This window comes from Sturnus vulgaris, chromosome 13 (genome assembly GCF_052056855.1).
Source record: "Sturnus vulgaris isolate bStuVul1 chromosome 13, bStuVul1.hap1, whole genome shotgun sequence".
Lineage (NCBI taxonomy): Eukaryota > Metazoa > Chordata > Aves > Passeriformes > Sturnidae > Sturnus > Sturnus vulgaris.
Window position 1 is genome coordinate 6,648,914 of NC_142255.1, and position 16,208 is coordinate 6,665,121.

A 16,208-nucleotide genomic window follows, 5' to 3' on the forward strand; every position below is an offset into this window, starting at 1 on the left:
GGGGAACAGGAACGGCTGCAGCCCTACAAAGAGGGCAGTGACTGAACAGAAAGGAATTCTCTGCGGTGATTGTGGCCTGATGGTCTGAAGCTTGGTGCTAAAGCCTGAGATTCCAAAATCTGCGAGGTGGGGCAGGGGAGTGAGTGTTGACATCAGCTAGAACGGGACATGGCTGGGACGGTATTTTTTAATGTGCCAGGGTTCTACTTGCTCCGAAATTTTCCACTGGCACCAACACAGTGCAGGAATTGCAGCATGCACATGCTCCCCACTCCAGCGCGTGCTGACATGCTGGTCCCACGCATGGAGCCTCTGAGTCAGCTGCTCTGAGATTCCTCCCTCTGGAGAGCACATGGGAAACTCCCAGGGACCTCAGTTTATTATTTAGTTTCAGGATGATCTAGGAAAAATATTTTCAGTCTTCTGCTATAGCAGCGGCAGTCACATGTTGTCTGAATCTTCTGATGGAATTTTCAAACTAGGTTTTTAAATTAAAGACTATAATAATATTATGTATTAGGTGTATGATTAAACCCCTTTGAAACCTATCTTTAATGGAGAAGTGACACACACAACATCTTTATTACATTTGAAGGATTGACACAGCCAAGATGAAAATATTTGTTCTTACATTTCGTAAATTGCATGATAGGGCTATACAGACATAAACTGCATATACAATTCAAGATCAAGCGCTAGTGTGCATGAATGCTGCTCGGTGCAGTGATTGCAGTACAGGGGGGATGGTGGTGATGTGTATGCACACAGATACATGGACTAAAATTTGCTATTGCAAGGTGGCCAGGGCCTATACTGATCCACCAGTCCCAGGAAAGCTTGTTGCACATGCCACAAGGAACAAGCCAGACTTAGAACAGCTCTGGAGACTGTTCAGTAAGTGAAGCAAGACAATAAATGTCTAAGAGCAAATCACCCATATTAAGTTGTTAACATTATTGCATTTCCTTAGGAAAATTACTACTTGGTACATCAGGACAAGGCCACCCAACAAGGTGTGGGATAAGGAAATAGGGGTTCACAGTTCATTAACTACTTCCCAGTATCTGCCTGCAGTCTCTGTAACTTGTTTCAAAATACAGGTACATTTGCACGATCCGCTTTTGAGCTCATTCGTGTCCTTATTTCATTCCATCATGTAAATTACGCCTGATTAAAAAAAGACTTTCAAAATTTTTAGTGAAAGTTAGTACTCATGCAACAGGTGAGCCTTGTGGTCAAATACTGAAGTAACTTCTATTTTGGTAATGTCCTGTTACGTATCTTAGAAGAATGCCGATGTAGTTTCTGACTGCTGAAAATGAGCATGATGTGTAAATCCTGTAAACTCTCATGTTTTCATAACTGCTGTTGTGTTAGAGCATGCATTTGCTGTCCAGGTGAGCAGGCTCTGGTTGCTGTCTTGTCTCCTCCTCCTGGCCCTGGCTGCTCCCTGGCTCCAGAGCCCTGAGCAGGAGGTGATGCTGGGGAGCTGCCCTGGGGCCAGGCCCTGCTGGAGCGGCAGCACCTGCACAGGAGCTGATGGGAGCAGGTGTTTGGACCACTGGGATCTCCCGCAGCCTGTAACCAGCTCTGGGCTCAGTCCTTCAGGTCCTGTTGGGCTGAATCCACCCCTGTCTTGGAGCAAACAGTGAGAACTCTTGACTTTTCCCCCCCCAGAATTTTTTTCTCAGTATTATATTCCCCTAGCTATGTTTTTTGGATATTAATCTGCTAGTAGTTTCCATTCCTTAATACAGTTTTGGTATTTTTAGTTCTCAGTGTAAGATGTCTGTCCTGCTGCTTAGATGCTCAGTATTTTTGCTTTGCTATGTTCTCAAATCTTTAAGCACTGCTTTTTGTCTCCCTTAATATTTTCCTCATTTTAAATTTCAATAAATGGCCTTTTATCTTTATCCATCTTGCTGCTACTGCTGTCTTCCTTTAATTTCCTCTCAGAAATATGGTCACATCATTGCAGCCAAGAAGTCCTTTTTCTAATATAAGATACACAAGAGCTATTTTGGAGCACATTTGTTCAGTAAAGCTTCTCTGTTTTGATTATCCCAGTCAAGGACCAAAATTCACATTAGGTATTTTTGCAATATTCTCTTGGAATAGCAGACCCTTTCACTTTTTAGAAATATGTGAAAGATTCCTCTAAGTGGAATAGAAAAGATTGCTAATTTTGACAGATTATATCATTGTAGAAAGCCGTGGGTTTAGTTTCTTGTTAGCTGGAAAAAACTGATACAAATTATGTATGTATGGGCCTGGTGGTAGGCCTCTTTCGGTAGAAGCATGGATGATGTCAGGTCTAAATTAAATGGTGTGCAGCTTTTGTTGCATCTTTGGCTAACGTGTGTATGTCTCATTTACTATTGTATTCATAATAGTGAGCTGAGAAGGTCGGCACATGCTCCAGAGCTACAAGCATTTTGTGCAGTAGTACTGTGTCAGTTGCAAAGGGGAAGGAAGGGTCGTGCTTGTGATCACTTGAGACTCCTACTCCCTCCTGGGGGCTAAGAATCCCTTCTGCACTGTGATGGGACATTGATGTTTGCTACCAAAAAAAGCTGTCAGAGATGCAGAGTGGCAATTTTTCCCTCTGTGGAAATGAAGAATGTTTATTGATGGCATGTAAGTGGTTTAGTTTAGTGAGAGTTCTGATGGATGAAGAGTAACAAGGTTCTCAGGCACTGAATATACAGTCTCTTCTGATCCCTTGTTTTTAGTGCTTCATTTTTAATGTTCTATTTTTAAACACCTTGAAATACAAAAATATTTGCTTTTTTCTCCAGTTAAAAGGAAACCCATGTTGTGACACAGCATGACTCTGTCTTTTTATAGCTACATCAAATACGTGTTGCTTAGGATAATGCAAGAATATACAAACAATAATAAAGGCAAAAAATAAGAAACCAGCAGTTGCTACTGTAACATATAGTGGAGGGCAGCAAAAGTAAATTCTGTAAATAAATGTCTTATCAATACTTACTCATTCTATACAAAACAATGATCTGCTGTAACCATACTATACTGCCGGAACCAGAAGTAATGCAGGAGGCATAGACAGTATTTAGTACATAGAATATATTTTGCATCTCCCTTCTTGGTATTGATGTAGCAGTTGTGTTCATCTGTTAATGGCTGTTCGGGGACACGCTCAGAGTGAGAGCAGAGTGGATTTTGAGGTTATTTTGAGGTTCCCGGGTGCTGGCTGTTCAGGTGTGTTGAGGTGCAGAGTGGATTTTGGGGTTCCTGGGTGCTGGCTGTTCAGGTGTGTTGAGGTGCAGAGTGGATTTTGGGGTTCCTGGGTGCTGGCTGTTCAGGCGTGTTGAGGTGCAGAGTGGATTTTGGGGTTCCTGGGTGCTGGCTGTTGGGGTGCTGGGGTTGCAGAGGGGGCCCTGCAGCCCGAGGCAGCCATGCCCACTCCTCAGGCTGCGGCTCGGGAGGAGCACGCCCCGAGCTCACGGGGTCAGCTTGTGACTCGTAAATGTTATTCTTGTCAGTGCAGAGCAGATCTGATTTTGAGCCTAAAACAGCAAGCAAATGAATAATAACAGCTGACAGCAGTGTGGTACACGCCTTTAATTGCAGCCTTGCCAGTGCAGCCTCCACTCCCTGTGCAAGGCAGACGCTGGGGTTGGGAGCCCAGGAAGAGCCTGGGGGAGGCCTGGCAGCCAGGTTGTTCTGCGCTGGTGTTTCCACTTCTGTGGTTTTCAGCAGCCTGTTGAGATGTGTTTTTGTTTTGGGATTGGTTTTTTGTTTTGTTTTGTATTTTTCCTAATCTGCCAAGCTCATCTTTTTCCAGCTGCTCAGGCGTTGTTAGTGCTGACACAGACTTTTATTTGCTTACTTCAGTACAGTTAGATCACACCTTTCAGTGAGAAAACCTAAGAGAAGCCAAGTAGCGTCTGCTGACATCTGACCTGCAGGCTTGGCCCGGGGCTGGGCTCTCACAACTCTGACCATGGCCCAGGGAGCTCTGTTGGAGTTACAGGTCCTGGCTGTGGGGCAGCTCTGCCAGCCTTGTGCTGCTGGCTCTGAAGAACCCGCTGGGAAAGGACACAAGGCAGGCCAGGAGAGCTGGCCTTGAATCTGATCGATCCGTCTGGAGAGGGGTGGAGGGAGAAGTGCGCTGGACAGCAGAGGACAATTAGCAGCTGAGCGAATTAGCCCGAGTGCACCCTGCAAAGCAGGTTCAGGTGGACACCAGGTAACTAGCTCAGGTGTAAATTATCTCCAGACTGGAGTGCTGCATTTTTATCTGGAGGATGGAAAGCTCTGACAAAAAAAAAAAAAAAAAGTGTTTGAATTCTCAAGAAATATACAGTAAGAACAAATCATTTGTGTAACTTATAAGCATATAGCCTTGACCTTTGGGAAATACGCAGCCTGGAGTAAGATGAAGAGTTGCTTTTATTACCGTTATGATGTGAAGTTTTTTCAGATGATTGATTATAGGAAGATTTTTTTAATTGCTTTTTTTTTTATTTCAAAGCTCTGTTAAAAACCAGTTAGTGGTTAGCTGGACATGGTTATAGTACCAGTTGGAAGTGACTGAAGTTGCTGAATTCAAGTTAGACTCTATAGCCATTGTTCATGTTTGGAAGGACAAGAACTTGGGAGTAGGTGGTGTCCTCTAGACAAAACACTCCCTATTTTGTTGCCCAGACAAAGAGGTGATAGCCACTGCACCTTGCCATCCCACTGGTGTTACTTCCTGGAGAAGGAAGAGTGAGAGCAAAACTTAACCACGGCTGGTCAGGCACTACCAAAGCTTGGGCTTATTTGTAGATCCGAGGGGGAAGTCTGACAGTAATCTGGCGGTGATTTGCTGCTTATCTGCACATTTGAATGTAAGGCTGTGTTTTGAAAGGAAAAGAATAATTCTGAACTACTACAAAACTGCCATTTAAATTGAGTTACAATTTTAATGTGAGCTGCTCAGTGCCATGACTGTCAGCTGTCTTCTATGGCACTGCTTTACTGGGTATTTAGGCTGCTGCCTGAGTTAAAGCTCTCTGTGGTTTTCAGTGCCACTGTGGTGCTGTGGCTCTCAGCTGTGGCTGCTGCTGTGATTGGGGCAGGGCAGGGCTGCTGTCTGGGGAGCTGGGCAGCCCTGGCACTGCCCTCTTGCTGCCCTGCTTTGGGGAAGAACCCTTTGGCCTGGTGCTGTGTGTGGCTTAATCACAGTCAGCAACAGTCAGTGACTTGCATAAAGCTGCAGTTTTGCAGACAGTTGCACATTTTCTATTATCCTGTGGCTTTGCAAGCTTTGTGCTCATTGAGCTCACTGGGTCTGATGCCATGGCTTCCAAAGGGAAGCTTGATTGTTTTCCCAGTCTCATTTCTTACACGTTTTCTGTAGCTTACTCCATTATCTGATACTAAATCACATTCTGTATAGCTTTGTGAACAATCTAATTATCCATATTTATTTTGATACTGTACCTTTTGTCTATCCTTCCAGTTCCTTTTTCCAGGTTTAATATCACAAGTAGCTGATGAATACATTGAAGGAAATTATGCTTCTCCTTTGGATTTCTGTTTTCTCCAAAAACCCAAGCTTCAGCTAATATTTTCAGTCATATGTTTTATGACAGTTTAAAAATTGATTCTTTGGTTTCTCAGTGCTTCAAGATCATTGTTTCTACTGTACAGATAGAAAATTGACAAGGTTCACACAAGCTAAGCTAGTTTAAAGTTACTATTTTATTGAAGCTCATGCTTCAATACTTGTGGAGCGCTGGTGGATGTTCAAGCAAATTGCTGAGATTGTGTTTTCAGACATATTTACCTCTGCTGCACTATATTTGAAAGCATTCTTTTGGTTTAAGTTTGCAACTGTTCTCCACTGGTGTTAGCAGTAATGGATCTCCATCAGGGTAGCAGTGGCTGGAGACTTAAGAGAAAACACACATAAAGCCTACAGCTTCTGTGCTGTCTGCAGTAGCAGGGTTGAGTGGAAGTTAATTTAAGTCGAGGTAAAAATCTAGTTGGTCATTAAGCTAAGCTGTAGGACTGCTGGGGCACTTGGTGTTAGTACAATTGTGTGGGTCATTTGCTCCTGCAGAACTGTGTACACACAAAAGTTGCCCCTCTGTAAGTTACTGATGCCCCATTTCAAAATACCAATGCAGCTGAAGCGTTCAGAGTACCTAGATTTTCTTCTTTAAAGTTTTTGCAGAATAAAATAATGCATATACTTTAGAATAATAAATTGCTTGTATCCCGGTGAATGTGACTTGATCCTGGATAATGTACACCAGAGCAGTGTAGTTAAATCACATTGTTACAAATTGTAGAATAAGAATAAGGGGAATTTGCAGAATTGGCATTTTGTTGGCCTCATCTTCTTTGACGACGTATTTGATCACTTCTCAGGGTTAAATGTGGTAATTCCACCATCATTAATTTCAGTATTGTATAAGCAAAAATTAAGTAGAAAAAGGGAAGATATTAGAACTCCATTAGCATTGTCTGCTAGGCTGTAGAAAATAGGTTTGGGTTTGAGGAGCAGATTTATAGCTGAATTAATAGCCTCAATGTCGACTGGATTTAAATCTGTTTGTGGGTGTATCCATGGAACCAAACTACTGTTCAAATCAGCTGGAAGAAAAACAGATTTTGATTTCAAGTGGTACAGCATGAAATGTCACATGTTTTAGTACTATCCTGAAATAGTAATCTCTAAGTGTGGGGAGAGAGTATCTATTTAGATGTCACTTAAGCATGGTGACTAACTGATCAAAAGGGACTGTGAAGACATGCAGCCGACAAGCTGGGGTACATACTTTGCAGAACATCCCTGAATACTTAACTGCAGCAGGCTCACAGCTTACCTCCCAGTAACAGCTCATGTGCAGCTTTGACTTAAAAGACTGTAAAGGATGAGGAATTCACAGTGGTGATGGTAATTGTAATTATCCTCACTGCTAATAGTTACAATGTAGGAGTGTAATTTTTGCATCCTTAGGTTCCAATAGCTGCATCTCAGTTAAAATAATTGGGGTTTTTTTTCTACTAGATTTAAAAATGTCTGCCATCTGAAATCCATTCTGTGTGTAGGTGGTCACAAAACCCCATGGAATTACCTTCTAGTTTTGGAGGGCAGTGCAATTCTTCAACAGTGAAGAGGCACGTCAGCTGACACCATTTGTGTGTGCTTTCATAGAATGCCTGGATCAAGGAATAGAATTCAACGAAAGAAAAACATTTGGAAAGTTGGAATTTGAATAATGGTTTTCAGCTACTTAGTGCTGATGAGAAATGTAGTAACCTTTGTGATGTTCTCTGTGCTTTCCTGCAGGGCAGCAAAGGACACTACAGATACCACTGGCAGAGCCACAATGTCAAGCACAGCGGAGTGGATGATATGGTCCTGCTTTCCAAAATCACTGAGGATTCCATAGTGGAGAACCTAAAGAAACGATACATGGATGACTATATTTTTGTATCCTTTGCTGGTTTTTGTGGAGCCCCATGGCCTTGCTGAGCCAATATGACACTAATTATGTCTATGCATTCCTTTTAAGCAGAGCACTCGAGGATGCTGAACGCTTTATGTGACACTTCACCTGGGATAACAGAAAAGGCTTTCAATACTCAGCTAATTATGAGGGTTGAAAATAAGATAGCAAAACATTATTTAAGGTATTCTTTTTAATATGTTGAAGATTTTACCTCCATGTATTTATACATTCACGTGACCCCTGAAGCCTCCTGAGGTAATGCTACTTCTAAGAGCAAGAATTAATAGGTTTTAAGTGGGAGTACATTTATTGATGTGTTGTCTTCTGTACCTCCAAAATTATAACGCTTTCAAATTAGCATTTCTTCTGTGCATAACCCCGTTTACAACTTATTCTGGAATTGTTAATATTGTGAATCATGAGATGATGGAAACAGGTGACTGTGTCGACATCTGTAAATCTTCAGTGTTCTCACTTAAATTTTTTCTATGATTAATGAAAATGTGAAAATCTAAATATCTGAACCTGCAACCTAACAGGAATAGCAGACTTCAGTGCCCAAGGCTTGCTTTGCTAAAAAAATTTCATAGGAAAGCAGCTCCTTAAGATAAGAATAGTCACTATTGCATTTTCAGCTTTCACAGTGTAACATGAGCTTCAGTAATGAATTTGGTAAATGCTAGTCCGTGCTTATGTATTAAAAACTTATGCTGCTCCTTCTGCTTTAGCCGCTTTAGCCAGGTTTTCATACTTCCTAGTTGTATCTGGAGAATGGTTTCTTGAAGAATTTAACATACTTTATCAGAAAGAAGAGGAAGTATAAGATCTCCTGGCTGTTTCCATATATTCAGATGGTCAAGAGCTGTGTAGCAGCTCAATTTAGCAAGGACTGAAAGAAGAAAAGTTCATGTTGCAGTTGTTTCCATCACAAACTGCAGAGGTTTCTAATATGTGTGTGAACATGGGTTTAGATCCTCTGTTCACTGAAGTTCCACACTATTATTAAAATTGCTTTATAGGAGCATGACGAAGTTGCACAGTATTTGCCAGAGTGTAGTACAGGGACAAGCTGTAGAATCCTTCCTGTAGTAACACGAGTGCTTTTGGCCCATGGAGTGCTGGATGTTCCTTGCAGTGTGTGCACAGAGACTTCAGTGCTCCGTGCAGAAGAAAGTTTTCTGCTTTTTCTTTTTATGAAAATAGTGAGATTGACATGGAGATGATCTTTCTGCTGAAGCCAGAATAAGAGTGTTTCCCAAGGGGACTAGTGGTCACATTGAGGGATCAGTCTTCCCTCATGGAGGGATAAGAACTCCTTTTGCAATTCTGTGAAGGCTTTTCATTCAAAGCTGAAGATCATCTCTTGAATATTTGAATTGTTTGCATGTCCACCCTTGAATGAACATTTCTCAGTGCTACATTGTACAGAGATGACGGAATCATTCCAGAAAAGGCTGGTATTGTTTACCAACAAAACTGTTACTTCAAGTGTTTATACTGACACAATGAGTAATTGATCTAGTATATCCAAGATCCAGATGTTGTCACTCTTTTTGAATTAAATTAAAAATGTATGAAGAAAGCATTGCAAATTGATATTACAGAAATTATGTTCATTGAATTATAGTTCTTCTCTAACACGTTACCTTTAGTGTCTTGGCAGCATAATAGGAGATTCCTACATAAGACAATCCAACAGGATAGATTTGTTAATTTTTATACTTTGTACAGAAAGCTTGAATAGCAAGCTTGCCTATGAGCAGTTCCAGATTGTTAATGAAACCTGCACTACAACATTTTGGAGCCATAGGTGTAGGCTCATTGCTAACTCCCAGCTCAATGAAAAGTGATACTGATATCTGTGAATTACTCTCAGGTGCTTCCTATGTGTACATTGCAGCTGTAGTTCCAAAGGTTTATGAAGTATTTGAAATGCAGAGCATGTGCAGCTGAATGCAGAATGATGAAATACTATATTAAAAATGTTGCAAAAAGCCTAATAATAACTTGAAGTTGAGTGGCTTGGTACAGGGCAGCCTGCAGGAGAGGACTCCAAGGGCCTGTTAATAATTTTTCTCATAAAGTAACACCACAGACTGAATTACCCAATTCCCTCAGCACCCCCCAGTGCATGCAGCTGAGTCGTTGTCTCTTTTAGCTCAACAGTGGCTGTTCCCATCCAGCTCTCCTTGCTCACACTGTCCTGTGAGATCAGAATGTGTCCCTGCACTGTATTCTGCAAAGGTCAAAACAATATTTTCTAATGCTTACTATACAACCTCTTCAGTTACAAAGGACTAAAACCAGTTCAAATATGCCATTTTCTTTCTGTATTTTTATTCAGGGTGTGTCATGTTTTGGGCTTTTAATGTTTCTGTACTTAACTTGTCCTAAAGTAAGATAATACAAAAATATTCCAATTGAATGGTATGTTTATATTCTTGTAAGCCTGCTAAATTTAATTTTTATTAAATCGTTGTAAGCTGTGGTGGTTTTTACTATTGTTTGAAGTAGTATGTAATAGGTGGAAAAAATCTTTGTCATTAGTAGTAAGATGATGCTTTATGAAACTGTTACTACCTTAACTTCTGTTGAATGCAGACATACATTGGCTCCGTATTAATCTCTGTGAATCCTTTCAAGCAAATGCCATATTTTGGAGAAAAGGAAATTGAAATGTACCAAGGAGCAGTAAGTAAAGCAGTCTAAAATATTGTGCAGTATGTAGGGGCTTGGAAATATTACTCTACACAGTTTAACACTGGGAAGTGTTTGTTTCTGGGTTTGCTGGCATTGTGCTGGCCTGGGAGAACTTGGCAGATAGTCACTGCCATAGACTGAGTCTTCAAACTGAACTCCCTGCAATGTAAGATCAGTATTTCAAGAGAATACTTGTATTGATTAGCTCTAATCTATATCAGGCCTCTCTCCTTGACATGTCCTTGCTTCTGCAAAGGCAGTTTTTAAGCTGTCATATACACAAAATGGCCAATAGTGGATTTGGAAACTGACTGCAAAAGTCTCTAAATGGACAAGAACAATAAAAAAAGTGAGGTGCCAAAATTCACTTTTGAAAATACAGCTTGAAGAGTGAGTCAGCACAAGAATATTAGGGACTTGAAATTCAGTTTCCTGCTTGAGTTGGGTGTGTCCATTTGGGGAAGCTGATGGATTTGGATGGCCCAGTGGATGAAGATGGGACCCGAGGCAGCAGGCCCTGAGTGCTGCTGGGGCAGAGCATTGTTAGCACATGACCACGGGTGGGATAGGCTTAAATTGTGTGAGTTTCCTTTGGACAAGTAATACATTTCCAGCAGAAGCCACTTTTAGAACAAGGATGAAATTATGGATGAAAGAAACTAACAAAGTCTAGAGATTTTGATTTGTTTTTATTAAATGTACCAAAGAATTATTGGGGGAAATTAACTATGAAGTGCTATCCATAATTATTTTTTCCAGAGAAATAACTCTTCCAATTTAGATGCAAATTTATTTCGCTCTTTCTGCATTTTTTAATGCTGTCTTGAAAAATTATTCTCTATTTCCCGTCCTAGGCACAGTATGAAAACCCACCACATATTTATGCTCTTGCAGACAGCATGTACAGAAACATGATTATTGACAGAGAAAATCAATGTGTCATTATTAGGTAAGAAAAAGATTGGTAAACAATATTTTATCTTCTTATGGTGTTTTAACTTGAAGAAGCAGAAAAGTTTATTATATCATTAAAAATCTTCTGTCCACATTAACATTTTGAGATTTTTCTGGGATGGCTAAGTATTTTCTGACCCTCCTTTTTGTTTTCCAGTAAAATCCTGATGCTGGCTTAACCACAAGAAATCTCTTACTCACACAGCCATTTTCTTGTCCAATACTAAAATTACAACAGCTTGAATGACTGCATGAGGGGGTTGGATTAACAGCTGTACAACCACTGATAATGTTAAACCCAGCAATCCCACAAGGACTGCATTTATTGTGGTCTTTTGTTCCCTTTGGAATTTTACTTGCATTCACTCAGAGGCAAAAGGCAAGAGATACTGGGAAATTAATTTTGTCTTCACTATTAATCTATTTTAATTATTAAGTGATGGAATTCACCGTAGAATTATTAGTCAACTTTTTTAATGACAGGAATTATTTAAATGACAGTTGAAGTGAATTTTGGGACCAGAGTTACACTTTGTTCTTATCTGTGGGTTTTTTGCATGATAAAAGAAAATGAAAAAAAAAAAAGAACTGCAGGATTCTGCATCTGGGACCTTCTGACAGGGCTGTTGGGGAGGTTCAGTGCAGGGCACCTGGAGCTGCCCTTTACCTGTCCCCAGAGCAGGGTGGGGCCTCCCAGGGCTGTGCAGAGATTTTACACCAAGGCCAAGCAGGTGGTAACAGAACAGTTTGCTGTGTCCAAGGAGAGCTGCTCTGCTCCTGGGCCCCTGAGACAGCCTGGTGCTATAGGAAATAAAAAGCCCAGAGCTCTCCTCCTGCCTGTCACTGGGATGGCTGAATTGTTCCCTGAGCTCAGTCTTTCTCTTTGGAAAACCGATGCCTATTGTAGTGCTGAAGTTTACTAGGCACATGTAGTCAAATTGAGACCTGTTAGGAGTGGGTAAAATTGGGATTTTGCTTTTGGCATGAAGTAACATCCAAGAGAGTGGGATGTCTCACATGAAGCTAAATTTACAGTGAAAAATCTTTGAGCTGTTGTGGATTGTGAATAAAAACCCTACTTTTTGGTCCTCTGCTATGCCCCACAGTGCAATGCATGCAGAGAGTCACATTGTGAGAGAGCTGAGATGCAGATCTGAGATACAGACTTAGAGTTTTAATTTTACATTAGAATTCTTGTACTTGAATGCTGGATGATGTACTTGAATGCTCTTTGGAATGTGCATTTTCTATGTGCAGAGTAAAACTTCTCTTAGTGTGTGCACAGCCTATTCAAAGTCTGCAGGAGTTAAATGAAATCTACTGCAAAACTGAAACAAGAAGGATTGTGTTTGCAAGGCACATTTCAGAGACCTTTTTTCCCTTCTTACACATTTATCTTTCCTTTGATATTTTTATTACAAACACTGTAGATAATGGTGGACAAGACCTACAAGTAGTTTTCATTATGGTTTTTGATTTTTTAGGACACCTAGAAATCGTTCCTATAAATAAGAAGTAACTCACCTGCTTACTAAATTGATATCATTTGGTTGATATTTTAATCTTTTGGATCACATTTGATTTAAGCTGTTTAGCTACATCTTGTATTTTCTGTTTTGTTGTGACCGGTATTTCCAACAACCAGGGCTGGCTTTAGAAGGAAGTTTCTTGAAGTATGGAGTTTTCTTGCTTTATGTTTTATTGTGTGGACCAGAAGGCACTGAAATTCCTGCAGACTGTCAGCTTCCAGGATTCTGCAGCTCTTGAGTGAAGTGAATATTCTGCCTAACTTAGAGTCTGCTACCACTGCATCAGTTTCACATAATAGCTGCCAGAGGCTTTACCATTTCTGCCCCTAAACTAGTGATTCTCAGAAAACTGAGAAACAGCTCTGTGTTGTCAGTGCCACCCTTTGTGTTCACTGAAACATAGTTTTTGCTGTAAAAAATTGTCCTGTGGAAGATGAGTGATGATAATATGGTTCTAGTGAGGTGCTTCTTACATCTCTGCTTCATAACTAGTCTGAATTTGGAGTGACTCCTCTGAAAATCTCTGGTAGAACAGAAGGACCAGAACCAGCTAGTACCCAGGTTTTTCCTTCTTTTTCCTTGTCAAAGTAGCAGATTCCTCTGTAAGGAAAGATTTGCAGAGAGAGAAGGTAAGAAATAAAGTGTAGACTAGCCCTATTCACAGCCAGATCACAAAAGCTAATTAAGTCTGGCTTCTGTTGCATATGGGAGCCTCAGGAATGGAGACAGAAGGATGGTGGGAAAGGGGCAGGTGCACACCTGCTGTGTCCTCCCACCGTGTGCTTTGGGCACCTGTGGCATCTACCTCCAAACCTGGGAGGGGACATGCATTCATCAGACTGGATGTGTGTTTCCAGGCAGGTGAAGGAGGGTCCCTAATGTAGGCAGAACACCTTTTACCTGAACATTACATCTAAATGCATTTAGACACTGATAGAAAAACTCCTCTTCAGAAGTCAGTGAATGAACTGGGAAAGCAGATCCAGAAGAAAATGCAATTCTCTGAAATAGGTGGCAACCAAAAAGAATCTCTTTTCACATGATAATACTAATTTTTAAAAGAAAAACTGTTACCAAACAGCCTTACCAAGGCCAGGGAAGGCTTTTTCATTAGCTGAGTAATTCCAGCATATTTGCATACGTGTTTAGAAAATTGCATGTGCACATGTCTAATCATAGCTGAGCTGCTTTGCATGGCTGCTGCAGAGTAAATAAACAGAGAGGTTATTCATGGGCTGCCTGCGGGCTGGGCTGAGTCCAGGAGCAGGGTGTGCTTAGGTGGGAGGAGGGAGCTGTGCCCCCAGGTCTTCCCTGGCTCCGTGTGCATGGGCAGGAGTGCAGAGGAAGGTCACTCACAGGGGTCAGACAGCTACGCTGGACTTCATTTCTCATTCAGTTTATGTTTTACTGAGGCATGATGTTTAATTTAGACCTTTCTTGAACTAAGCTCGTCCGTGGCAATTAAAACAGACTGTTGGCATTTCTCCACCATGTGACATGAGCCCTTCCAGATTATCAAAAAGACTTGTCCAGTAAAGATTTTAATTATGAAGGATTTTCTCTTGTGACTTTTAATTCCTTTTGGGCTATCACCGTCCTTTAATTGAGAAAGTGGAGGTTATGATTAGTATTCTTCTATAATGTAGCAAAAAATTCATTTCTTCAGAGTATTGTTAAGATTTTACCTTTCTATAAAGCTGAGGACTTTATTTTCACTTTGATTCTGTGATCCCTGCCAGGAGAAGTTACTGTTGTGTTAAAGCCATTTTTCTTGTTTGTAGTTTTAGTTTACATGTGCCATTTGTGTGGCAGTATATGAGTCCAGGAAAGCAGTGTATGATGACTGCATATCTGAAAACACAATACATCTTATATGCTATAAATAGGTGTTAATGAAAAGGTCATTTACCACCTGAACTGCTTTTAGTGAACAGCTCATGTCTTTCTTAAATCTATTAAGTTCAAAATTCAGTATGAGATTTCTAGTCAGCTTCTATATCTCAGCTTTCCAGAAGATTCAAATGACTGATCATTCTAAAACATCTGGAGACAACCTGATTGGAAATATGGGCTGAATTTTAATGAGGAAGTGGTAGAAACATAAGTCTCACACTGTAAGAAAAGTTAGGTTAAAGCTCTGATTCAGAAGGGAAAAATATTTCACTGAAATCATGCTACTGAGGTTTCTCTGAACATAATTGCAGAATGTAAATTATCTGTGTAAACAAACTAAAAAATGTATCCAAATACAGAGTATTTTACATGTACAGTGTTCTTTACTGGCAGATCCAGGAGTTCTTTATAAATATTTGGTATTGAAATGCCTACATTGTCCTGGTGATGTAGATAAGCATCACTTGTATTGTTCTACAGCCATGGATACCAGATTTAATGTTCCTCAGAAAATTAATTTCAGAGAGAAGGATGATGCTGTGTATCGGATCATGCTTCTCTAATTACTGATTGTTTCCTCTGGGAAGGAAGCAGGAGCAAAAAAATTTCCTTCTGTGTTTGTAGTCTTACTCTGATTTCAGCTAAGTATTAATTGAATTTCTGGAAGAAAATGTCATTTTTATGAAGTGGAAAATAGTGCTAGAAGAATCAATATGTCTTTCAAAGCATTATAATTTTTGTTAGTGACTGAGACTATGCTAGTTTTATTTTTAGCAAGGAAAGTCTCTGAGAAAATTGTTGGTACCACAGTCCACTTTAAGCCATTTTAAGAGTTTTTTCAAGCTCTAAAAACTTACTTACTTCCAACATACTTCAAACTACTAAGCTAGATGATTCTTACATCTTAAAATAGTTTTAATAGCAGCAGAGCAATAAGGTTTATATGAAGCAGCTGCATGAGAACCATTTGGCAGGAATGCCACAATTTCCCTGTTTTGTTTAAATACCTGAGCTTTATTGGAGGCAGGATATCATCCCATCAGATAAAGCTACTTTGGTTCATAAATTATGCATCTTCTTGTTTTATTCTAGTTTAATTGGAGCAATTTGCTGGTCTTTGATCAATAAAACCCTAAAACTAAAAAAAAAGAGTGTATGCATGCATAAATCTAAAGCAAACTCTGGCAGGCAATCTTTTGGCCAAATTAATGTACTAGAAAGGACCACTTCTTTTGAAACAGAGGATAACAATAAAATGGAGCTTTATTGCTCCAGGTCAGTTCTGTGGCAGACACTGTGGAGTAAGAAATACAAGCCACACTTAATTTGAGCAAGGAGGAGAAGGATAATGGATGCATTGAAGAAAATCTTACAGAAATGTGTTATATTTTTACTGTGTGACAAATAACACCTGATCAGATTCATCCAGTGTTTGGCCCTGGATCCTTCCCTGTACTCATTTGAAAACTGCAATTTGTAAGCTCCGAGTATGATTCAGGTTCAGTTGATTTGTCTCGTTTTACAGGAAGAACAAATTTACTGCCAGCAGATTTTGAAGAAATGTTATTTTAATTATTGAACTATTCATGAGTTGAACTTTTAAAAGCAGTTTGCCATTCATGAAACTCTGTCCCTGTGAATATAGTAGATATGCATA

General features: G+C 40.2%; 1 protein-coding gene across 1 annotated transcript in view; it reads left to right on the top strand.

The window, feature by feature from the left end:
- Positions 1 to 16,208, top strand: part of MYO1E (myosin IE) — a 76,700-nt gene that overhangs the window by 22,825 nt on the left and 37,667 nt on the right. Inside the window, exons 2-4 of the mRNA XM_088172470.1 lie at positions 7,313 to 7,456; positions 10,077 to 10,166; positions 11,030 to 11,124. Coding sequence (XP_088028596.1) covers positions 7,313 to 7,456; positions 10,077 to 10,166; positions 11,030 to 11,124 — 329 coding nt within the window. The remainder of the gene's footprint in view (positions 1 to 7,312; positions 7,457 to 10,076; positions 10,167 to 11,029; positions 11,125 to 16,208) is intronic.